This window comes from Sinohyriopsis cumingii, chromosome 9 (genome assembly GCF_028554795.1).
Source record: "Sinohyriopsis cumingii isolate HCF-2022 chromosome 9, ASM2855479v2, whole genome shotgun sequence".
NCBI classification, from domain to species: Eukaryota; Metazoa; Mollusca; class Bivalvia; order Unionida; family Unionidae; genus Sinohyriopsis; species Sinohyriopsis cumingii.
Window position 1 is genome coordinate 90,321,936 of NC_142969.1, and position 21,996 is coordinate 90,343,931.

The window sequence follows — 21,996 nt, forward strand, 5'->3', positions numbered from 1 at the left end:
AATCAGTGTTCATATAAAGATGGGTTTTTCTTTATATGGGTGTTGAGATTAATATGGGGTTTTCTTAAAAGAGGGTGGTCATATCAACATAGGGTTTTCTTTGAGAGGGTGGTTATATCAGCATGTGGTTTTCTTTAAATGGGTGTTCATTTTAACATAGGATTGTCTTTAAATGGATGGTCATATCAACATGGGATTTTCTTTAAACGGATGGTCATATCAACATGGGGTTTTCTTTAAATGGATGGTCATATCAGCATGGGGTTTTCTTTAAATGGGTGTTCATATTGGGACTTTGAAAAAAAGTTTAGTCATATCAGTATGAGGTTTTCTTTAAGAGGGTGGTTATATCTACATTGGGTGTTCTTTAAGAGGGTGGTTATATCTACATTGGGTTTTCTTTAAATGGATGGTTATATCAACATGGGGTTTTCTTTAAATGAATAGTCACATCATTATAGGGTTTTCTTTAAATGGATGGTCATATCAACATGGGGTTTTCTTTAAGGGGATGTTCATATTAATGTGGAATTTTCTTCAAGAGGGTGTTCTTATAAAAACTTGGGTTTGTCTTTAAGAAGGGGGTTATATCAGCATGGGGTACATATCAACATGAGGTTTTCTTTAAAAGAGTGTTCATATCAACATAGGGTATTCTTTAAGAGGATAGTAATATCAACATTGGGTTTTCTTTAAAGGGGTGTTCATATGAACATGTTTTTTTTTTAATTAAATGGGTGTTCATATCAACATTTGGTTTTCTTTAAATGGGTGTTTATATGAACATGGAGTTTCTTTAAAAGGGTGTTCATATCAGCTGGGGTTTTCTTTAAATGGGTGTTCATTATCAACATGGGATTTTCTTTAAATGGGTGTTCATATCAGCATGGGGTTTTCTTTAAATAGGTCTTCATATCAGTATGGAGTTTTCTTTTAAATTTTGTTTGTATTAACATGAGGTTTTCTTTAAAAGGATATTCATATCAACATTGGGTTTTCTTTAAAAGGATGTTTGTATCAAAATGGGGTTTTCTTTAAAAGAGTGTATTAAAATGGGGTTTTCTTTAAAAGGGTCTTTGCATTAGATTGGGGCTTTCTTTGAAAGGGTGTTTGTATTAACATTGGGTTTTCTTTAAAAGGGTGTTTGTATTAAAATGGGGTTTTCTTTAAAGCACTCCTTGCAATATGTAGTTGGTCCAGTATAAAAATCACTCAGATCTAACCTCCAAAATGGCTGCCTTGGAGGTCGTCTTTAAAATCTTAAGGCTATTTTCTGAATTGACATAGGTTTTACTTGATATTTTAGGGATTTTAACTTAGTGGGTTTGGTTAATCTCTTTCCAGGAGATTCAGTTTGTCTGACCTGCATCTGCAGAATCAGTATTGTTGCTATTATGTCTAGCAAGTAAATTATTATATTTTATGGGATATTGCATTTCTAACAAGTAAATTGTTATAAGTATGTGACATAGCATGTCTAGCAAGTAAATTGTTATATTTTATAGGACAAAAGTTTATGAATAATTTGTACTCATATCGAAAGTAAAGATATCTTTACTTTCACATCAGTTTGATTAACTGTCATAATGTAATGATCTTGTTTAAAGTTTGATACATTTATATTTTAATATAAAAATAACTCCAGTGATATTTGAAATATCTTTTTCATTCATCTGCTTTTCAAATGATGTTCAGTTGTATCAGCAGTTCACTACGTGGGAGAGTGTGCTACACCCTCAGTTTCAAATAGCATATTATGTGACATCATAGGAACTCTATTAGTGTCTGAATGGAGAAAGCATCCATGCTAAAAAAAGGTCTAGCATATGCAAGGTGCATGCTGGGAAAATATTATATCTTGTTTTAAGGAAAGCACTCTTTCAGTTTCTCATGATGCACTGGTAAAGTTTTACCATTAATATGTGTATCTATTTTTAGTTACAAGTAGCCAGCTCGGTAAACCATACGTGGTCACGGATCTTATTATTTCTGAAGTACAATGCTGTGGGTGACTGTATGGGGGGTGGCACCCTTCCCTCTGCAATGAGCTTCTGGTTGTATGGATTCGATATTGCTTCATTTGTTGCTAATTTTGAACTTTAATTTTGCAGAAACGCCGTTCACACGATTCAAGAAAGGTAAGTTGGAGGACAGTTTTCAGACATACTTGATGCAAATTGTTCAGTGTAACAGGATGAAGCTGAGTGGGATTGAATCTAGCACTTAACGCAAAGATGTGAATGATATTTTTGTTTTCATGCAAATTACTGATGAATGAATTTGACACCTTACTCATGTGCACAAAGTTTTCAACAGCTGATGTAAAAAATAATATCACTCCTAAATGGATGGAATTTCAACGGATAATTGCAAATGGTCTCATGGGATGATAAATGTATGGTATTTCAATGGATAATTGCAAATGGTCTCATGGGGATGATAAATGTATGGTATTTCAATGGATAATTGCAAATTGTCTCATGGGGATGATAAATGTATGGTATTTCAATGAATAATTGCAAATGGTCTCATGGGGATGATAAATGTATGGTATTTCAATGGATAATTGCAAATGGTCTCATGGGGATGATAAATGTATGGTATTTCAATGGATAATTGCAAATGGTCTCATGGGGATGATAAATGTATGGTATTTCAATGGATAATTGCAAATGGTCTCATGTGGTTGATAAATGTATGGTACTTGACAAGAGATAGATAGGCTAATAAATGGATTGCTTAGAGATATGAGTGAAATTATCAACAAATATTGTGATGTGTCATTAACTGTAAGATCAATGTATTGTTCATCAACATATATGATTCACACACACACACACACACACACACACACACACACACACGATGACATTCGTGGCATACTGTTGGTGCAGTTCCTTTGACCCCTTACATTTAGTAAACCAGTATCATCCTTCATACCTGTGTTACCATTGACTGCAGTGTCTAGGTACCCATAAATTTCACTGACTCCCCACAATGGCTGAAAATGGAATGACTGAGCTGTGTAATATATGAGACATATTTAAGTGTGATTACAGTGATATAAATTATGCTTGTATGCATGTGAACTGACTTTGTTAAACGTTACATATTTTTCATAAGAATGACTGTAATGTTATTATTGTTATAAGCATATTCAACTATGAATATGTCTCATCCATGAATATGTCTCACCCATGAATATGTCTCATCCATGAATATGTCTCAGACAAGAATAATTATACTTAGATTAAAACTCAAATGTTTCTCATCATTGAATTCATACAGCATATAATTGAATTAAATTTTGCAATAAACTATGACGACTCAGACATTTCTCATCCTTTTATTTGTACAATATATAATTTATTTCATCTTGTTTGTTCACCTATAAAATGTCTGGCCTGAAACAGACTATTCTATTCAATAAAATGGCATCATATAACGTAGGTCTGACTTAAAATTTAAAAAATGATTGCCGAAACATTCAGTATATAAAACATTTGTCACATAGAATGGATTCCAAGAAAGACATCCAATTTTACAGGCATGGTATTTTCTGCAAAGATGCTTCATAACAGAGTTCTATTTATTTATTAGGCTCTTTAAACTTTACCACTGAGGCACTTGAGAAAGCTGTACTGCACTCAATTCAAGCACCTGTATGATTATCAGTGAAACCATGTGAATCATTTGATTATGATGTTGCGATGAACTGTTCACAAATAAAATATAGCAGTAGTATTTATTTATGATAAGTCTGAATACCAAACAAGATGGTCTGAATAGAAATGAAGGAATATACTAAGAATTGTGACATTACATCAGCCAATGTATGTATACTATTAGTGTCAGTACAGAGGATGAGGGTGGGGGTGTTGGCTAATTAGATGATCACTTATTGTAGAAATAACCACATGTCACTGTTGGTTTAGCAAACCATGGACTGATGGACAGGTGACTAAGTTATGGGATGGAATTTAGGAAACCACTGTTAGAAATCTGTCAGGGCAAACAGATCTAGTTTTTGGTCTTTGAATTTGCATAATTTATATATTGCATATATTTATGACATCTAGGAAAAGACAGAGGCGAAAGAGAATGCGGATGATGATGATTACAACTATGACGACGACTTTGAGGTAGGTAGAATCTTCCTATTGATACTCAGACAGCATAAAGGCAGTTAGAATCATTCTGTAGATATTCAGACAACATAAAGGGAGGTAGAATCATCTTGTGGATACTCAGACAACATAAAGGCAGGTAGAACCATTCTGTAGATATTCAGACAACATAAAGGCAGGTAGAACCATTCTGTAGATATTCAGACAACATAAAGGCAGGTAGAATCATTTTGTGGATACCCAGACAGCATAATGGTTGGTAGAATCAAACTTTTGCATCAATAGAAATGCATGTGAGGTAATAAAAGGCTTGTAAATATATGTACATGAGCTGTGCATGAGTTACTGCACATGGTGCCAGCAGTGGCATAAAAATGAGCAGAGTGGTGCAAATGGAATGCATCATAAATGGTGTTAAAATGAAAGTTTGCAAATTGATTCGGTGTAAATCAAGTGTCGCCTGTAAATCTATATTTTATTACTTTTCACACTCAGGGGTTTTCTTTGCTATGTACAAGATTATACATTGTTATAACTAAGGTCATAAACTGTAACAGAAAAGAACGATAACTAACAAGTTTCATAAAATCAGCAAATAATTTGTTTCCCTAGAATACAAAGTGAAAATTTAAAAAGAACTTGCAGTACTAAATCCAAATTCATGAAGATCTTATTGAATTCCAATGGCATTCCAAATAAATTCCAATATTTAATGCATTGATGTGCCAGTAGTCTAGAATGTGCTAATGAATCTATGGTCTGGAGTGTGGTGATGTGCTGTCTTATGATGTATCACAATAAAATAATCCAAAATGTTCTTGTCTGAACTTACTGTAATTCCAAATTAATGTTTCTGTCCAAGAATATTATTGAGCATTTTGTAACTCCAGTGAATAATAACTTGTATCAATAATTCCACCCAACTTAAAAACTGAACACAACAGTAACAATGATTCTGCTTTAAGGCAAGAACAAGTAATTCTTAGGTAAACAAGATTGCACACCCCTCTCCTTTACCTAGGCTGCAATTACAATTTTCTGAAAATACTCTTTTCAACCAAATAGAAAACTTCCATTCTGGACATTTCTAAGGTCATAGTCAAGAATGTTTACTACTAATATTGATTTGAATATTTAAGTCACAGTGATAGAGAAATATTAGCTGTGTATTATGTTGTTTATAAAATAAATGCCACTGGTCAGGAACAATATGAACTTGATACTGTATTGGACAAGGTCAGGTGCAAAATACAGATGTGCATAACAGTCATTAAGAAAAACCAACAAATAATACAGCATAAACTTACATAATGACATGCTACCTGAGTAGTGTTCAGACTTTAGTGTTTTCTGTATATTTGATACATAAGATGAATTACACAAATGCCATGAAATTTTGTTTTTATTAATTGCAACACCTTTTCTACTTGCCACAGCCATTCAAAAAGTAAATTTGTCATTATATTTTAACATGTCTTTTGTGTTACTGAATGGGAATTTTAGAAGTGGGAGCTCATGTTTCATCAAGAACTTTAGCTTTTTTGCTAAATTAGTAACATTCTGTGTTCATTTTTGACCAAATACTTGAGCTGTCTTGCTAAATTAGTTATTATTTTATGCTGACAGGAATATGTGATTTACACTGTGTGATTCTTCATTTGCATAATTGATGGTTTCAGAATTATGAAGAAGACTTTGAGGAAGATGATGATGACGAAGACCCCAAACCAGTAAGTCGGCTAGAGTATACGTTATACAATCAGCAACATCTAAGATGTTCATCTGTCTTTCCTTCTTTCATTCTAAGCCTTATGCTGCAAAATATCTGGAACTTGAAATATAAATTATTCTCATTTAAACTTAGAAACTCGACTCAAGATAAATAATCTGATTGTAACCAGATCAACTTTTAGAACTTTGAGAATTTTTTTTAATCTCATGGCCTAGAGCACAAATTTGAAGCTGACAAAATTAACAAATGATAATTTGTTTTACCTAGCATATGAAGTATGAGATGCCAACTGTTCAGAATTATATTTTATTGTTTGCTGTATGTATTTTATTGTTTGCTGTATGTATTTGTTCTTGACGTCATAACATGTATGTATGGTTTATAACTTTTAAATGTTATGTCAGAATTCATAATTTTCTACTCCCAAACAGTGCTCCACACTCCACATAGCAATTACATGGCAGTGTTTTCTCCAGACTGCAGGCTTGCTCCTTTTTTCATAGTAAAAGTCAAAAGGGCACATGTCAATTTTGGCATTATAGAAAGCACCCAAAAATATTTTTCTGTATTGTTTGCCATCTTGTGCTCTGTGCCCTGACTATTAGGCAAGTAAACAAAGTCACAAAGACACATGATTGCATTACTGAGCCCTTTAAGAAACATTGATTGTAAGACTATGTCATCTTAAAGAAATTATATTCTTGCATTGCTTGAAAACCTCTAATTATTGTTATCTGAATTTCATAACATGAATGAATTTAAAATTGTAATTTAAAGGAACTAATAGTATGAATTTTCTATAGTAATTATAACTAAATACTACTATGGATTTACTGCTGAGAAATTACTAGTATGAATTTACTGCTAAGGAATTACTATTATGAATTTACTACTGAGGAAATACAGGTATGAATTTACTACTGAGGAAATACTAGTATGAATTTACTACTGAGGAAATACTAGTATGAATTTACTGCTGAGAAATTACTAGTATGAATTTACTGCTAGTATGAATTTACTACTGAGGAAATACAGGTATGAATTTACTACTGAGGAAGTACTAGTATGAATTTACTACTGAGGAAGTACTAGTATGAATTTACTGTTGTAATGTAAAGAAAATTGATATGTATGTCTGTTTAATGTTAAAAGTTTGATTGACCTCAATGTTAAAATCTTTTTACCTTAATAAATGGTGGGGCTAATAAAAAGGGAGTCTCTTGTATATCTGCACATCTGTCTTTGATATCATTGCATCATAACAATACACAATATCAATAACTTTAATATTCATTGTATCATAGCAATCCAGAATATCAATAGCTTTAATATTCATTGTGACATAGCAATCCACAATATCAGTATCTTTAATATTCATTGTCATAGCAATCCACGATATCAGTAGCTTTAATATTCATTGTCATAGCAATCCACAACATTAATATTCACTGTCATAGCAATGCACATCCAATCAATAGTTTTAATATTCCTTTTGTCACAGTAATTCAATGTATCATACCAGTTGACAATATCGATAGCTTTAATATTCATTGTATCACAGCAATCCACAATATCAATAACTTTAATATTCCTTGTATCATTGCAATCCACAATATCAATAACTTTAATATTCATTGTGTGAAAGCAGTCCACACAATATTGATAACTTTAATATTCATTGTGTCATAGCAATTCAAACAGGATCAATAAGGTTAATATTTATCATGTCAGAGCCATCCATAAAATATCAGTAGCTTTAATATTGATTGTGTCATAGCAGTCCACACAATGATACTAGTTTTAGTATTCATTGTGTCATAGCATCCTACATTCACTATTCATTGTGTCATAGCATCCAACATTCACTATTCATTGTGTCATAGCATCCAACATTCACTATTCATTGTGTCATAGCATCCTACAGTCAGTATTCATTGTGTCATAGCATCCAACATTCAGTATTCATTGTGTCATAGCATCCTACATTCAGTATTCATTGTCATAGCATCCTACATTCAGTATTCATTGTGTCATAGCATCCAACATTTAGTATTCATTGTGTCATAGCATCCTACATTCAGTATTCATTGTGTCATAGCATCCTATATTTAGTATTTATTGTGTCATAGCATCCAACATTCAGTATTCTTTGTGACATAGCAGGGCCCCGAGTGGGTGAGTGGTCTAAAGTGCTCACTTTTCCGGATCACTGCCATCTCACCTCTGTCTGCGTGGGTTCGAGTCCCGGGCTTAGCTAACGTAGGTACATGAGAAAGCTCGTCAGTAGCTTCTCGCGGATTGGTGGTTCTTCCCAGGGGTTTTCCAGGGTTCTTCCTCCACCAGTTATACTGGTTACCATTTATAGCCTATCTAAAAAATGGCACTAAACCCTACAACAGCAACAACATTGTGTTGTAGCATCCTACATTAAGTATTCATTGTGTCATAGCATCCTACATTTAGTATTCAGCGTGCTTTATCTTTTAATCAGGATTCATTCATATGAGGCCTGTATAATATCACCTGTTGAAGGACTTAAAAAAGGCCTGTATAATCTGAGCTACTGAAGCCTGTGAAATGGCCTGTATAATTTCACTTACTGAAGATCTGTAATGATGCCGGTATAATCTGATGTATTGAACCCTGTAATGAGTCCTGCATAGTCAAACCTATTGAAGATCAGTAATGAGGCCTGTATAATCAAACCTATTGAAGATCAGTAATGAGGCCTGTATAATCAAACCTATTGAAGATCATTAAAGAGGCTTTTATAATCAAATATGCTGAAGCCTGTAAAATGGCCTGTATAATTTGAAATACTAAAGTCTATAATAAGGCCTGTATAATATGATATATTGAAATCTGTAATGAAGCCTGTATAATGTGATATCCTGAAATGTGTAATGAAACCTATATAATGTGATATATTGAAGTCTGTAATGAAGCCTATATAATGTGATATATTGAAGTCTGTAATGAAACCTATATAATGTGATATATGTAAGTCTGTAATGAAACCTATATAATGTGATATACTGAAGTCTGTAATGAAACCTATATAATGTGATATATTGAAGTCTGTAATGAAGCCTATATAATGTGATATACTGAAGTCTGTAATGAAACCTATATAATGTGTTATATTGAAGTTTGTAATGAAGCCTGTATAATTTGATACACTGAAAATTGTAATGAGGCCTTTATAGTCAGATATACTGAAGTCTGTAATGAAGCCCATAGAACCTGATATACTGAAATCGGTAATGAGGCCTTTTTAATCTGTTATACTGGTCTGTAATGAGGCTTTTAGAACCTGATAAGCTGAAATGTGTAATGAGGCTTTTAGAACCTGATAAGCTGAAATCTGTAATGAAGCCTATATAAAGTGATATACTGAAGTCGGTAATGAAGCCTGTATAATCTGATATACTGAAATCTGTAATGAAGCCCATAGAACCTGATATACTGAAATCGGTAATGAGGCCTTTTTAATCTGTTATACTGGTCTGTAATGAGGCTTTTAGAACCTGATAAGCTGAAATGTGTAATGAAGCCTATATAATGTGATATACTGAAGTCGGTAATGAAGCCTGTATAATCTGATATACTGAAATCTGTAATGAGGACTTTATAATCTGATATACTGAAGTCTGTAATGAGGACTTTATAATCTGATATACTGAAGTCTGTAATGAGGACTTTATAATCTGATATACTGAAGTCTGTAATGAGGACTTTATAATCTGATATACTGAAGTCTGTAATGAGGATTTTATAATCTGATATACTGAAGTCTGTAATGAGGACTTTATAATCTGATATACTGAAATCTGTAATGAGGCCTGTAGAACCTGATATACTGAAATCTGTAATGATTCCTTTTTAATCTGATAAACTGAAATCTGTAATGAGGGGGGCACCGAGTGGTCTAAAGCGCTCTCCATTACAGATCACTGCCATCTCACCTCTGTCTGTGTGGGTTCGAGTCTTGGAGTCAGCCAGTGTGGGTACATGAGAAAGCTTCCAGTAGCTTCTCATGGGTTGGTGGGTTGGTGGTTCTTCCCTGGTTTTTCATGCGTTCTTCCTCCACCATTAATACTGGCCGCCATGTATAGCCTATCGTGTGCTGAAAAATGGCATTAAACCCTACAACAGCAACTGTAATGAGGCTTTTAGAACCTGATAAGCTGAAGTCTGTAATGAGCCCTGTAGAATCTGATGTACTGAAATCTGTATTGTGGCTTGTATAATTTGACCTATTGAAGTTCTGTTAAGAAGTGTTTATAATCTAATACACTGAAATCTGTAATGAGAGCTGTATAAATCCAGTATACTGATGTATGTAATAAGGCAGTCATAATCTGTATTAATGAAGATCTAAAATGAGCCTGTGTAATCTGGCAGTGAGCCTGTGCAAGCTGACAGTGAGCCTGTATAATCTGGCAATGAACATGTGCAAACTGACAGTGAGCCTGTATAATCTGACAATGATCCTATGTAATCTGGTAATGAGCCTGTATAATTTGACAATGAGCCTGTATAATCTGACACTGAGTCTGTATAATTTGATAATGAGCCTGTATAATCTGACAGCAAGCCTGTGCAATCTGACAATGAGCCTGTGTAATCTGACAGTGAGCCTCAGTGATCTGACAATAAGCCTGTATAATTTGACAATGAGCCTGTGTAATCTGACAGTGAGCCTGTATAATCTGACAATGAGCCTGTGTTATCTAACAGTGAGCCTGTGTAATATGACAATGAGCCTGTGTAATCTGACAGTGAGCCTGTGTAATCTAACAGTGAGCCTGTATAATCTGACAATGAGCCTTTGTAATCTGACAGTGCGCCTGTATAATCTGAAAATGAGCCTGTGTAATCTGACAAAGAGCCTGTGTAATCTGGCAATGAACCTGCATAATCTGACATTGAGCCTGTGTAATCTGACAGTGAGTCTGTGTAATCTGACAATGAGAGTTATTGATGCCCCAGTGGAAAACATGTAATTAAATCGCTCATGATACTATAATGTCATATCATCATTTTGGTGTCAGTATGACTCCTGGTCAGATCAAAAAACTACAATCAGTATCAAAAAGGAATAGTGGAATAAATATTACTAAGAAAAAGATCAGATCACTGGTGGTCAAAATAAACTCTCATTGTCAGACCGTCAACTCAGGCACTTCATTGATGCCAAACAATCAAAAACTGACGTTAGACTTAATCTTTCTGCTGGTGCCATTAAAGACTAAATCAAGACGGGTGGTATATTTCCACTTCCTGCAGCTATACCAGCTTTAATAGCCACTGCAGCTCCAGCTGTTGCGAAAATGGCTGCACTTGGTGCTGTTGGAACTGCCGCTGGGATGGCATTAAAGAAAGCAACAGGAAAATGAATAAATACTTCTAAAAAAAGGAAAAGGGTCTAAGATTACCAGGAACCCCTCATTGGTACAGAAAAGGTCTGAGACTTCCATGAGTTAGATGCAAACTGAGTTCTTTCTTCCTATGTCAGATTTTGATTTACTTGATGCTGCTAAAAAATTAAATATAAAAAATGTATGAGGTATTTATATGCATGATCAGTTACCAGAACAACCAATCCGTGTTGAAACTGGTATCATTAATCTTGATAAAAGTTCTGGTCCAGGTACTCATTGGGTTGCATACACGATTGATCCACATGGTATTGTTTATTTTGATTCGTATGGACTGGCACCACCAAAAGAATTTCTAAAATATGTCAATAGCTATAAAATCCCTGTGCAAAACACTCCTGTCTGGTATTCACCATTACCAACACAGACAATAACCAATCCACCAATATGTGGCCATGAAGTAATTGTTGTACTCGATGCTGTGTCAAAATCTTCTGATGCTCCTTATATAGTTGTACATACTTACACAAGTTCTTGTTTTAAATAATTACAAATCATATAATGGTTAATATTTATGGAAGATTCTTCTATCAAAAAGAAAAGAGATATTGATTTGTCGAATTACGAGACTAGAGATGCTTGCTGATCTTATGAACCTCTCTGGAGTAGACCGGGATGAAGTTGTTATTTTTCAGGATAAATACGGTGTTTTAAAAATGAGTAACATTAAGTGGGTTGACATGGTTCGTAGAGTTCTTGGTGCTACCATGGATAACATTCCAGTATTTACTGATGGTGGTAGGATCAGAAACTCAAATGTATCAACAGCAACTATCAGAAATGAAATTATAAAAAGTGTCGCTACTTGTTTACAATCTACCATTGATACAATGACTATTGTCAATATGGCTAATAATAAAATTACAGGTTTTGGAGAACCAGAATCAGACGATGACGCTGTAACAAAGGAATACATCGACAATAAAAACCTCCCAATAACGAACTCATTAGTTTAAATTATAATGAAATGACAACATTTAGATCTGATTATATTACTCGTGAACACATTTTTAAATTATCACAAAAAAAATAAATGGAATTGTTGATGATTTCTTTGGTAGTGACCAGTATTAAACTCTCTGATATTATTACAAAACTCGGTGGTATTACAACAGCTATAATGTCAGATATTGAAACGATTAAGAAATGATTAGGCGTTATCAGAGAAACTAAATAATTTTCAGAGCTAATCATGATAGTGCAGAGTAATGTTGATGATATTAGAAAAAGACTAGAAGATGTAATTAGTGGAATTTCTGATATCGTTAAAAAAATTAATATGATTAAAATTCCTCTTAAGCAGATCGTCAATGTGCTATACACAATAAAACAACACTATCAGATATACCCAGTAGTTACTGGTGTGTATAGGCTGTCCGTGTTCAGCACTGCAAAATTTAGTTTATTTACCATGTATATCTGGTGTCATTTTTCCAATAGTTTTTCTGGAACCATGTCTGTTGTGTCAAATAAAGGGGACGAAGAAACATTTATGTTGGAATCATCTGATAAAAAATTAACCACAGCGTCTTACTGTTGTGGGTTCGATCCCCGGTTGAGTCATACCAAAGACTTACAAAAATGGTACTAACAGCTGCCTCACTTGGCGCTCAGCATTAAGAGGTTAGTGTTAGGACTGGTCGGCCTGGTGTCAGGATAATGTGACTGGATGGGACATCATACTACATGTCTGTGGCATGATGCCCCAGTGCTGGACATCACTATAAATTACCACACTGCAGACATTGTAGTGATATGACTGAAAAATTGTTCAAGCTACGTTAAAATTCCTAATCACACACACACACACATGTAATGCTTCTGATGGTCAGATACTTCCCAACATGCAGGATTATATATATAAATATAACAATGATAAACCAACAAACATCGATGAAGAATTTATCAGATCATCTTTCTACATGTATTGATTAAAATTGAGCATGCACATGCATTTGGTGACCTACGAAATTTATTTTCCAGTATTGCACAATATTACAGTACTGATGTAAAACAACCAATTATTAGAACGATAAAACATCAGATATTAAATATATTAACAAAGCTATCATTGAAACTGTGATTATATATGATGAACTTTTTACAAAACCCTATATAAAGAATCTTAGATGGTTGTTTCTCGATCATTATAAATAAAAAACGAAACAATTAACAACATTTGTAATACCTGGTTTAATACTGATGTGCTAACAAAAACAGTAAACGATCTTATAAATGAACATTTTCCTAAAATTATTGAGTCATGGAAAAAATAAATAAATGGCTAGCAGATATTCTCAGACATAAAAATGATCTGTATATTGGAAGTCACCATATTTTGCCAGGAATTGTTAATATAACTTAAACAATTGCAGTCAATCTTGATTTGTGATGCAATTGATGGCAGCTATCAAGTAGATCTTGGAAAATCTAGTCAAGCTCAACAGGTGTATGTTTTATATACATTTACACCTCAAGTGCCTCCTGGATATTTGATTGTACAAGAACCTATTAATCTGGTTTGCGATGTCATAATCCGCTATTATCAAAGATACATTTCAAACTTACTGACCAATTCAGACACCTTGATTTGAGATATAAAGTTTTGAATATAAATATGTATATAAGACCATAGATCTTCACATTCGTGATTGATTTTCAGTCCTGATTCCTAATCAGGGGAAATAAAATATTTTATGACAGAATTTATTTTTTACTGGTTCTCGTTCACATTTCAGGAAAATGATATTCAAAAAAACGAAAATTATTTAGATTTTATAATTTGAGGGGGTACATGTATATGGTACTCTTAATTGTAAAAATTAGTCAGATTTTATAATTTGATGGGGTATATGATACTCAAAATTATGAAAATCCTACTAAAAAAAAAAAATAATAAATATCAAAATAAATATTATCAGAATAAAAAATAATTTTATAATTTGTTGGATAAATGGTACTCAAAATTATGAAAATCATTAAGATTTTATAATTTTGTTGGGGTAAATGGTACTTGAAATTATGAAAAACATTCAGATTTTATAATTTTGTTGGGGTAAATGGTACTTGAAATTATGCAAATCATTCAGATTTTATAATTTTTTGGGGTAAATAGTACTCGAAATTATGAAAATCATTCAGATTTTATAATTTGTTGGGGTAAATGGTACTTGAAATTATGAAAATCATTCAGATTTTATAATTTTGTTGGGGTAAATGGTACTTGAAATTATGTTGTGGTAAATGATTCTAAAAATAATAATTATAAGACTGATTTCATAATTTGTTGAGGGTAAATGTTACTAAAAATAATTATAGGACTGATTTCATAATTTGTTGGGGTAAATGTTACTAAAAATAATAATTATAGAACTGATTTAATAATTTGTTGGGGTAAATGTTGCTAAAAGAATAATTATAGGACTGATTTCATAATTTGTTGGGGTAAATGTACTAAAAACAATAATTATAGAACTGATTTCATAATTTGTTGAGGTAAATGTTACTATAAATAATTATTGGACTGATTTCATAATTTGTTGGGGTAAATGATACTAGAATAATTATAGGACTGACAGAATAGATATTATAAGAAAAAATATCAGAATAAAAAATAAAAATCAACTGATTTCGTATATTTTTGGGGTAAATGGTACTAAAAATAAAAATTATATTACTGATTTCATAATTAGTTTTGGTAAATAGTGCTAAAATAATACATATAGGACTGATTTCATAATTTGTTGGGGTAAATGGTACTAAAAATAATACATATATGACTTAATCAGAATAAATATTATTATCAGAAATAAATCTGAATCAAAATAAATATTATTATCAGAAATAAATCTGAATCAAAATAAATATTATAATCAGAAATCTTAATCAAAATAAATATTACTATCAGAAATAAATCTTAATCAAAATAAATATTATAATCAGAAATAAATCTTAATCAAAATAAATATTATTATCAGAAATAAATCTGAATCAGAATAAATATTATTATCAGAAATAAATCTGAATCAAAATAAATATTATAATCAGAAATAAATCTGAATCAAAATAAATATTATTATCAGAAATAAATCTTAATCAAAATAAATATTATAATCAGAAATAAATTTTAATCAAAATAAATATTATAATCAGAAATAAATCTTAATCAAAATAAATATTATTATCAGAAGTAAATCTGAATCAAAATAAATATTATAATCATGTTATTATTTGGTGTTAACACTTTTACAATCACTAATAACTTTGTCATTGTTTTCATCAGCATCCTTTACCCCAGACAAAGCTGAAACGTTCACTGTTGCCATAACTTTCACAATCCCCTTTAATGACGTTTTCACTACTTTCACAATCACTATGGTCACTGACACTGCTTTTATTTTCATGATCTGACATAATCTTTCTCAGTTGTCTCACGCGTGTATTAATAATGTTTTTTGTTTCATATTCTTGAGATAATTCTGATATAATTTTTTCAACTGCACATGAGAGAGAAAGGAATTTATCATCTTCTGTATCTTTGACTGTCTCCATGGATTGGAAAATGATTGTTGAATCAGCTTAGTAGGTATTCTGCTGGTAGTTTATATCTAGCTTCAAATTTTTGTTGTTGCAGTGATTCAAAATCACAAATAATTTTTTCAGGATTCAGTTCATCACATATTTTTATTCTGTCATGTTTTAATTTTTTAATTGCGGAAATAATAGCATTAATATTTTCATAGTTCATTATGTAATAAATATATATTTAAATTATATTCCTCAATCAAAAAGATATACAATTGTGTAGTATAGCTCAAACACAACCCCTAGATTACTAAATGATTTTCACTTACCTGTTCACTCCTGAATACACTTCCAGACTGACAGGAAGAAAAATTCTGGTGCCTTTTATGGTCATGTCTACACAGAATTTTCTGAAAAAACACGTGATCCTGGAACTCAGTTATTCTGGAATTCAGTTTTTCTGGAACTTGATCAGTTATTCTGCAATTCAGTCAGTTATTCTGAAAGTCAATCAGTTATTCTGGAATTCAATCAGTTATTCTGGAATTCAGTCAGTTATTCTGGAATTCAGTCAGTTATTCTGGAATTCAATCAGTTATTCTGGAATTCAATCAGTTATTCTGGAACATTCTGCTTATACATTATCATGATTATAAAAATTCACCAGAATTTTTCTTCCAGTCAGTCTGGAAGTGTATTTGTGGGAGTAAACAGGTAAGTAAAATAAAATGATGTTGCTGAATTAGGAAAGAAATTAAAATTCCGAATAAAAGTAAAAACAATAACAGGAGAGATTTTGTATGAATCAAAATATAAATTGAAAGGAGCATTGATTGAAATTATTGATCATAATGCACATGCATGGACATCTGCAGTAACAATATTTCCATGAGACTGAACTGTTGAATTTTATAATGATGAAATTGATATGTTTAATGTTATCAGAGATATCACTAAAAACGATCCTGTATCTATATGGTTGTTTTGAAAAGGGACCTTATGATCAGTTTGTACAACCTAATGGAGATATTTATCATACAGAATATCTCCACAAAAACATGAAAAAACTTGCGCAGAAATATATCAATGGCGATATTGAACAATTAATGACTAGTTTTACAGTTCCATCAGTTGCTGCTCATTTTGCTCAGAAGAAAAATTTGTGGAGACCAACACGATCAGAATTTCTTGATGATACCTAACTCAGTTATGTCGAATAAGATACGGTGGAGTATGGAATAGCAAATATGAATTTAATAAGGATGAAATTATTGCGGTTGATAAGCTGCATGTTATCCCAGAAGTTTTCTTGGAATGAGAGAATGTTCTGAATATTTTGACAGATTTGGACATCCAACAAACAACATGACAAGAGTTGTGATAAACAGACCATTACCAGATTTTGATTTAACTGGATTTGCTTGTATTGAGAAGTTTATTCTTGCTGAAAATAATTCAGATAATAATCCAAGACAGTTTACAGTCGATAGAATTAATAGTAGTCTTGTGTCTTGGTCACACACATAAAAATGTGATGCTGACCTGTCTTGAGTGTAATCGACATTGAGGCATTAGTTCATAAAAGTGAACATGGTGGTAATTGTGTGTCTTCAAGAATTACTTGTAATTGTTTGCGTACAAATCCACGTTTAATCTAATCTGTAGATTGCGGGTCTACCCATGGATCTTACCACACTGGAAATTGTACCCAGTATGTGTCATAATACTCCAGATAGGATCAGTTGCTCTTTTTTTACCATCTTCAAGTTCACCAGGTTCATATAAATACCTCACAGTCACATTATCCAGTACTGGTTGTTTTGAAAAGTCATATATATTGGTATATGTTATTTTGTAATCGCATTGATGGGTTTCATAGAAATCGCACGAGTAATTTCATTATTTAATGCAGCTCTCACACTTGGTAATCTTGCAACCTATTCATGAGATCTCGTATCTTTCTCAATTATTTCCTTTGAGTATTGATATCTGAATAACCGCTCAGCATGTGTTCTATTAAATTGTTCAACAATTGCCTGATCATGATGAATTGCGGTATGTCCTCGTCTGATTTTGACATTATGTTTTTTTATCAGAGATGATACTGCACCAAGAAATTCTTTTGCGAGGATCAACCTGTAGCAACTGTGGCTATCGCAAGGGTCCTTGCTGATAAATTTGTTCAAAAGCAGATACAACTTCAGCTGCTGTTTTAGTTGATAATGGTTCTGCCTCTTTATATCTACTTGCAATGTCAATGACAGTCAATGCTTATTTGTATGTGCATGACTGATGTCCACCAATTTTAATAGTATCGTGTGGTAAAAACAAAATATCTGCTTGATGAACTTCATTAGGAGTGCTGACATCGAAATGTGCATACTGAATTCGTTAAGGTGGTGGTAGCCCATGGAGCTCCTGGTAATTTTCCCAGTGAAGCAGCAATATCACCACCTGTCTTCATATGAGACAAAGCAAATCTGTTTTTTTTGTATCACATTTCACACACTTGCCTGTAAGGGCACGCTATTTTTTGTTGTTGTTATTGTTGTTAATCCACTTGCATCGAACACAATATAGATCCATATTATTTATTATATTTGTATAACATGGATGTCATTGATTTCTCAGTGACACGAAAGCAAGAGCCAGTCAAACATCCAGCACTACCAAAATTCTGTCAGAGCAATTATCATAGGTCCATCTGGGTCTGGTAAGACACAATTATTACTTAATCTGATAATGAGATGGCTCAAGTGGGATAAATTATATTTTGTAGCACCATCTGTAGATGATCAGCGATGCTACTATGTGCTTAAAGATTTTAATGAAAATGCGAAATTGCTAGACGAAGATGGTAATGATATTATTAATTTTATCACCGATATTGATGAAGATGACCTTGATGGATTTATTAATAATCTTGTGGTATATGATGCTGGACAAACAATCAGATCCACCGGTCTTATCTATGTTACTCAGTGATGTACACAAATACCTAAAGTGATCAGAGATAACTGCAATATTTTAGTTGTGTTTAATGGAGTTGATACACATACCCTCTGAAACATTCATCAGACTTGGTGTTATGGGGATATGGACATGATTAAATTCAAAAATTTCTTCTCAAAAGTGCAATCTACTCCACATAGATTTATCATGATAAGTTTACATGATCCTCAGTCATGATATTGTATAGGTCTTGATAAAGTATTTGTTTGAGAGACTGATATAATAATGATTTAATTACTCACACACCCACACAGCAGCAGAGAGGGTATGACCAAAAATGAGTATCTGAAAGGTAAACAAAACACACATACAAATTTTGAAAAACACAAATGACAAAGATGAAGTAACAAAATGAACTAACCCAGTTAGAGAAACTCTTGGTTTTGGTTAGAGGCTTCGGTTTGATGTTATTGACCTTATGTTTTTCATTTTTGTAGGAAGCTTTTTTTTGTAAATGGACTTTCCAGCAAGTGGTCTATTCACCCTCTCTGCTGCTTGTAAGATTAAAGTGAGTGTAATAAATATGGATCTGCATTACTCTAATCATTACTCTAATCATTACCCTAATCATTACTCTAATTAAAGTGAGTGTGTAATAAATATGGATCTGCATTACTCTAATCATTACTCTAATTAAAGTGAGTGTGTAATAAATATAGATCTGCATTACTCTAATCATTACTCTGATCATTTATCTAATTAAAATGAGTGTGTAATAAATATGGATCTGCATTACTCTAATCATTACTCTAATTAAAGTGAGTGTGTGATAAATATGGATCTGCGTTACTCTAATCATTCATGTCTATAATAAGGAGCCTGAGAAAAGCAGTTTTACGAGAGAACAAAAATGGAATGCAGTATGAATGCAAACAGATTGCAGGTTATAAAATGGCACTCAGCTTGCAGGTTATAACATGGCACTCAGCTTGCAGGTTATAACATGACACTCAGCTTGTAGGTTATATCATGACACTCAGCTTGCAGGTTATAACATGACACTCAGCTTGCAGGTTATAACATGGCACTCAGTCAGCTTAGATCAATTTTGAAGAACAAGCTATCCATTACACATTTGATGGCATTGAGAGAGAGGGTATAATGTTTGGTTCCACTGAAAAATTTGATGCAAGTTTGGAAGTGTGATTAAAACATAGATAAAACAACTCAGAAATGAAAGTGATAGATAAACAGCAGATGGTCATGACATTGTGTATGTAAAGACATCTTACAAAGAAGTCCTAGTGGTAATGTATCTTTCAAAATGATCTTTTTGATGTTGTGTTATTTAGGACAGCAGTCATGTGATGGAAGGGAGGATATTTTCCATTTCTCTTCTACACTGGAAAACATTATCACATTTATGAATGTGAGACATTATAAATTACTGAACACATTTTGAAGTAAAATAATAAGAAAAATTAAATGAGGCTAATGTTACATCATAAATGTAAATAGTATATTCTCTGTTGTGATCCCTCAGTATTGCTCTTCAGTATTATACTGTATTTGGGTGTCTCCCTCTGAACTCCTGTTTAGTGTTTTACTTTATTTGGGTGTCTCCCTCAGTATTCATGTTCAGTGTTATGCTTTATTTAGGTGTGTCTCCCTGTACTGCTGTCCAGTGTTATGTTTTATTTGGGTGTCTTCCTTAGTACTTTTGTTCTGTGTTGTACTTTATTTGGATGTCTTCCTTAGTACTTTTGTTCTGTGTTGTACTTTATTTAGGTGTCTTCCTTAGTACTTTTGTTCAGTGTTATGATTTATTTGGGTGTCTTTCTCAGTATTCATGTTCAGTGTTATGCTTTATTTAGATGTCTCTCCCTGTACTGCTGTCCAGTGTTATGTTTTATTTGGGTGTCTTCCTTAGTACTTTTGTTCTGTGTTGTACTTTATTTGGGTGTCCAAAGCATTGGAAATTTTGCCAGCTGTCAAACATCAGTGATATAACATTAGCCAATCCATCCTCCATCCCCACTTTAGAGGTAATCTGTAACTAATGTTCTTCTTTTAATGAATTTAGTTGATTTTACAGTTTGTAAAGTTTTTCATTCATTATGGCTTTTGAAATTAATTGATTTGGTGTTCTTATTTTTCCACATTAATGAAAAAATAATTTGATATCAAGATATCTCTTTCTGTGTTACTTTTAAGATGACCCTTCACAACATCATTCCTGGACAAATTCTGGATTACTCAGTTAGTAACATTTTATGTGTGTTTCATTCTGCAGCAAGTTAACAGTTGTCTCTCTTGTACACCATCCTTTTAGAGTTATTTTATCCTTGAAATGTTTTATTATTTGAAATGTGTCAAGTGTTCTCAAGAAAAGTGTTTTGTTCTGCTGTGTAAAGACCAGGATCCATTTTCACTAAAGATCTCAGATCATCTTCGTCAAAATTGATTTTCTTTTAGTTCATCTGTTTTTCACACAAAATTTCAGCTTTCTTAATTTTGTCACATATATTTCAGCCATTATGCGTTGGTGACACACAATTGAAATTCAGCTTTGCTTAGTTCTGACACAGGACTGTCTGTCATGTCCTATATTTAGAATGCAAACTTCCAGAACATTCATTTTTTTTGGGCACACCTGTACACCATATTTGTGATGTAAATTCCATTTCCCTTCTGTTTCATTTCTGTAACATGCTTGCCACATTTTCCATCTTTAGGATATGCACAATCATACTTACTGCACATTAATGCTTGACATGCCAATGTCATACTTCACATTAGTGCTTAACATGCCAATGTCATATTTACCCAACATTAGTACTTGACATGCCAATGTCATACTTACATGTACATTAGCATGTCATTGGCATAGTTATCCAACATTAATGCTTGACATGCCAATGTCATACTTACATGTACATTAGCATGTCATTGGCATAGTTATCCAACATTAATGCTTGACATGCCAATGTCATACTTACATGTACATTAGCATGTGCCATTGGCATGCTTACACAACATTAGTACTTGCCATGCCAATGTCATACTTACATATACATTAGCATGTCATTGGCATACTTACCCAACATTAATGCTTGACATGCCAATGTCATACTTACATGCAAATTAGCATATGTCATTGGCATACCTACCCAACATTAATGCTTGACATGCCAATGTCATACTTACATGTACATTAGCA

The 21,996-nt window shown here is 32.7% G+C and overlaps 1 protein-coding gene across 1 annotated transcript in view; it reads left to right on the forward strand.

The window, feature by feature from the left end:
* Nucleotides 1-21,996, forward strand: part of LOC149792220 (uncharacterized) — a 124,999-nt gene that overhangs the window by 43,760 nt on the left and 59,243 nt on the right. The window contains exons 11-14 of the mRNA XM_089969543.1: nucleotides 2,112-2,138; nucleotides 4,080-4,142; nucleotides 5,807-5,857; nucleotides 20,991-21,035. Coding sequence (XP_089825669.1) covers nucleotides 2,112-2,138; nucleotides 4,080-4,142; nucleotides 5,807-5,857; nucleotides 20,991-21,035 — 186 coding nt within the window. The remainder of the gene's footprint in view (nucleotides 1-2,111; nucleotides 2,139-4,079; nucleotides 4,143-5,806; nucleotides 5,858-20,990; nucleotides 21,036-21,996) is intronic.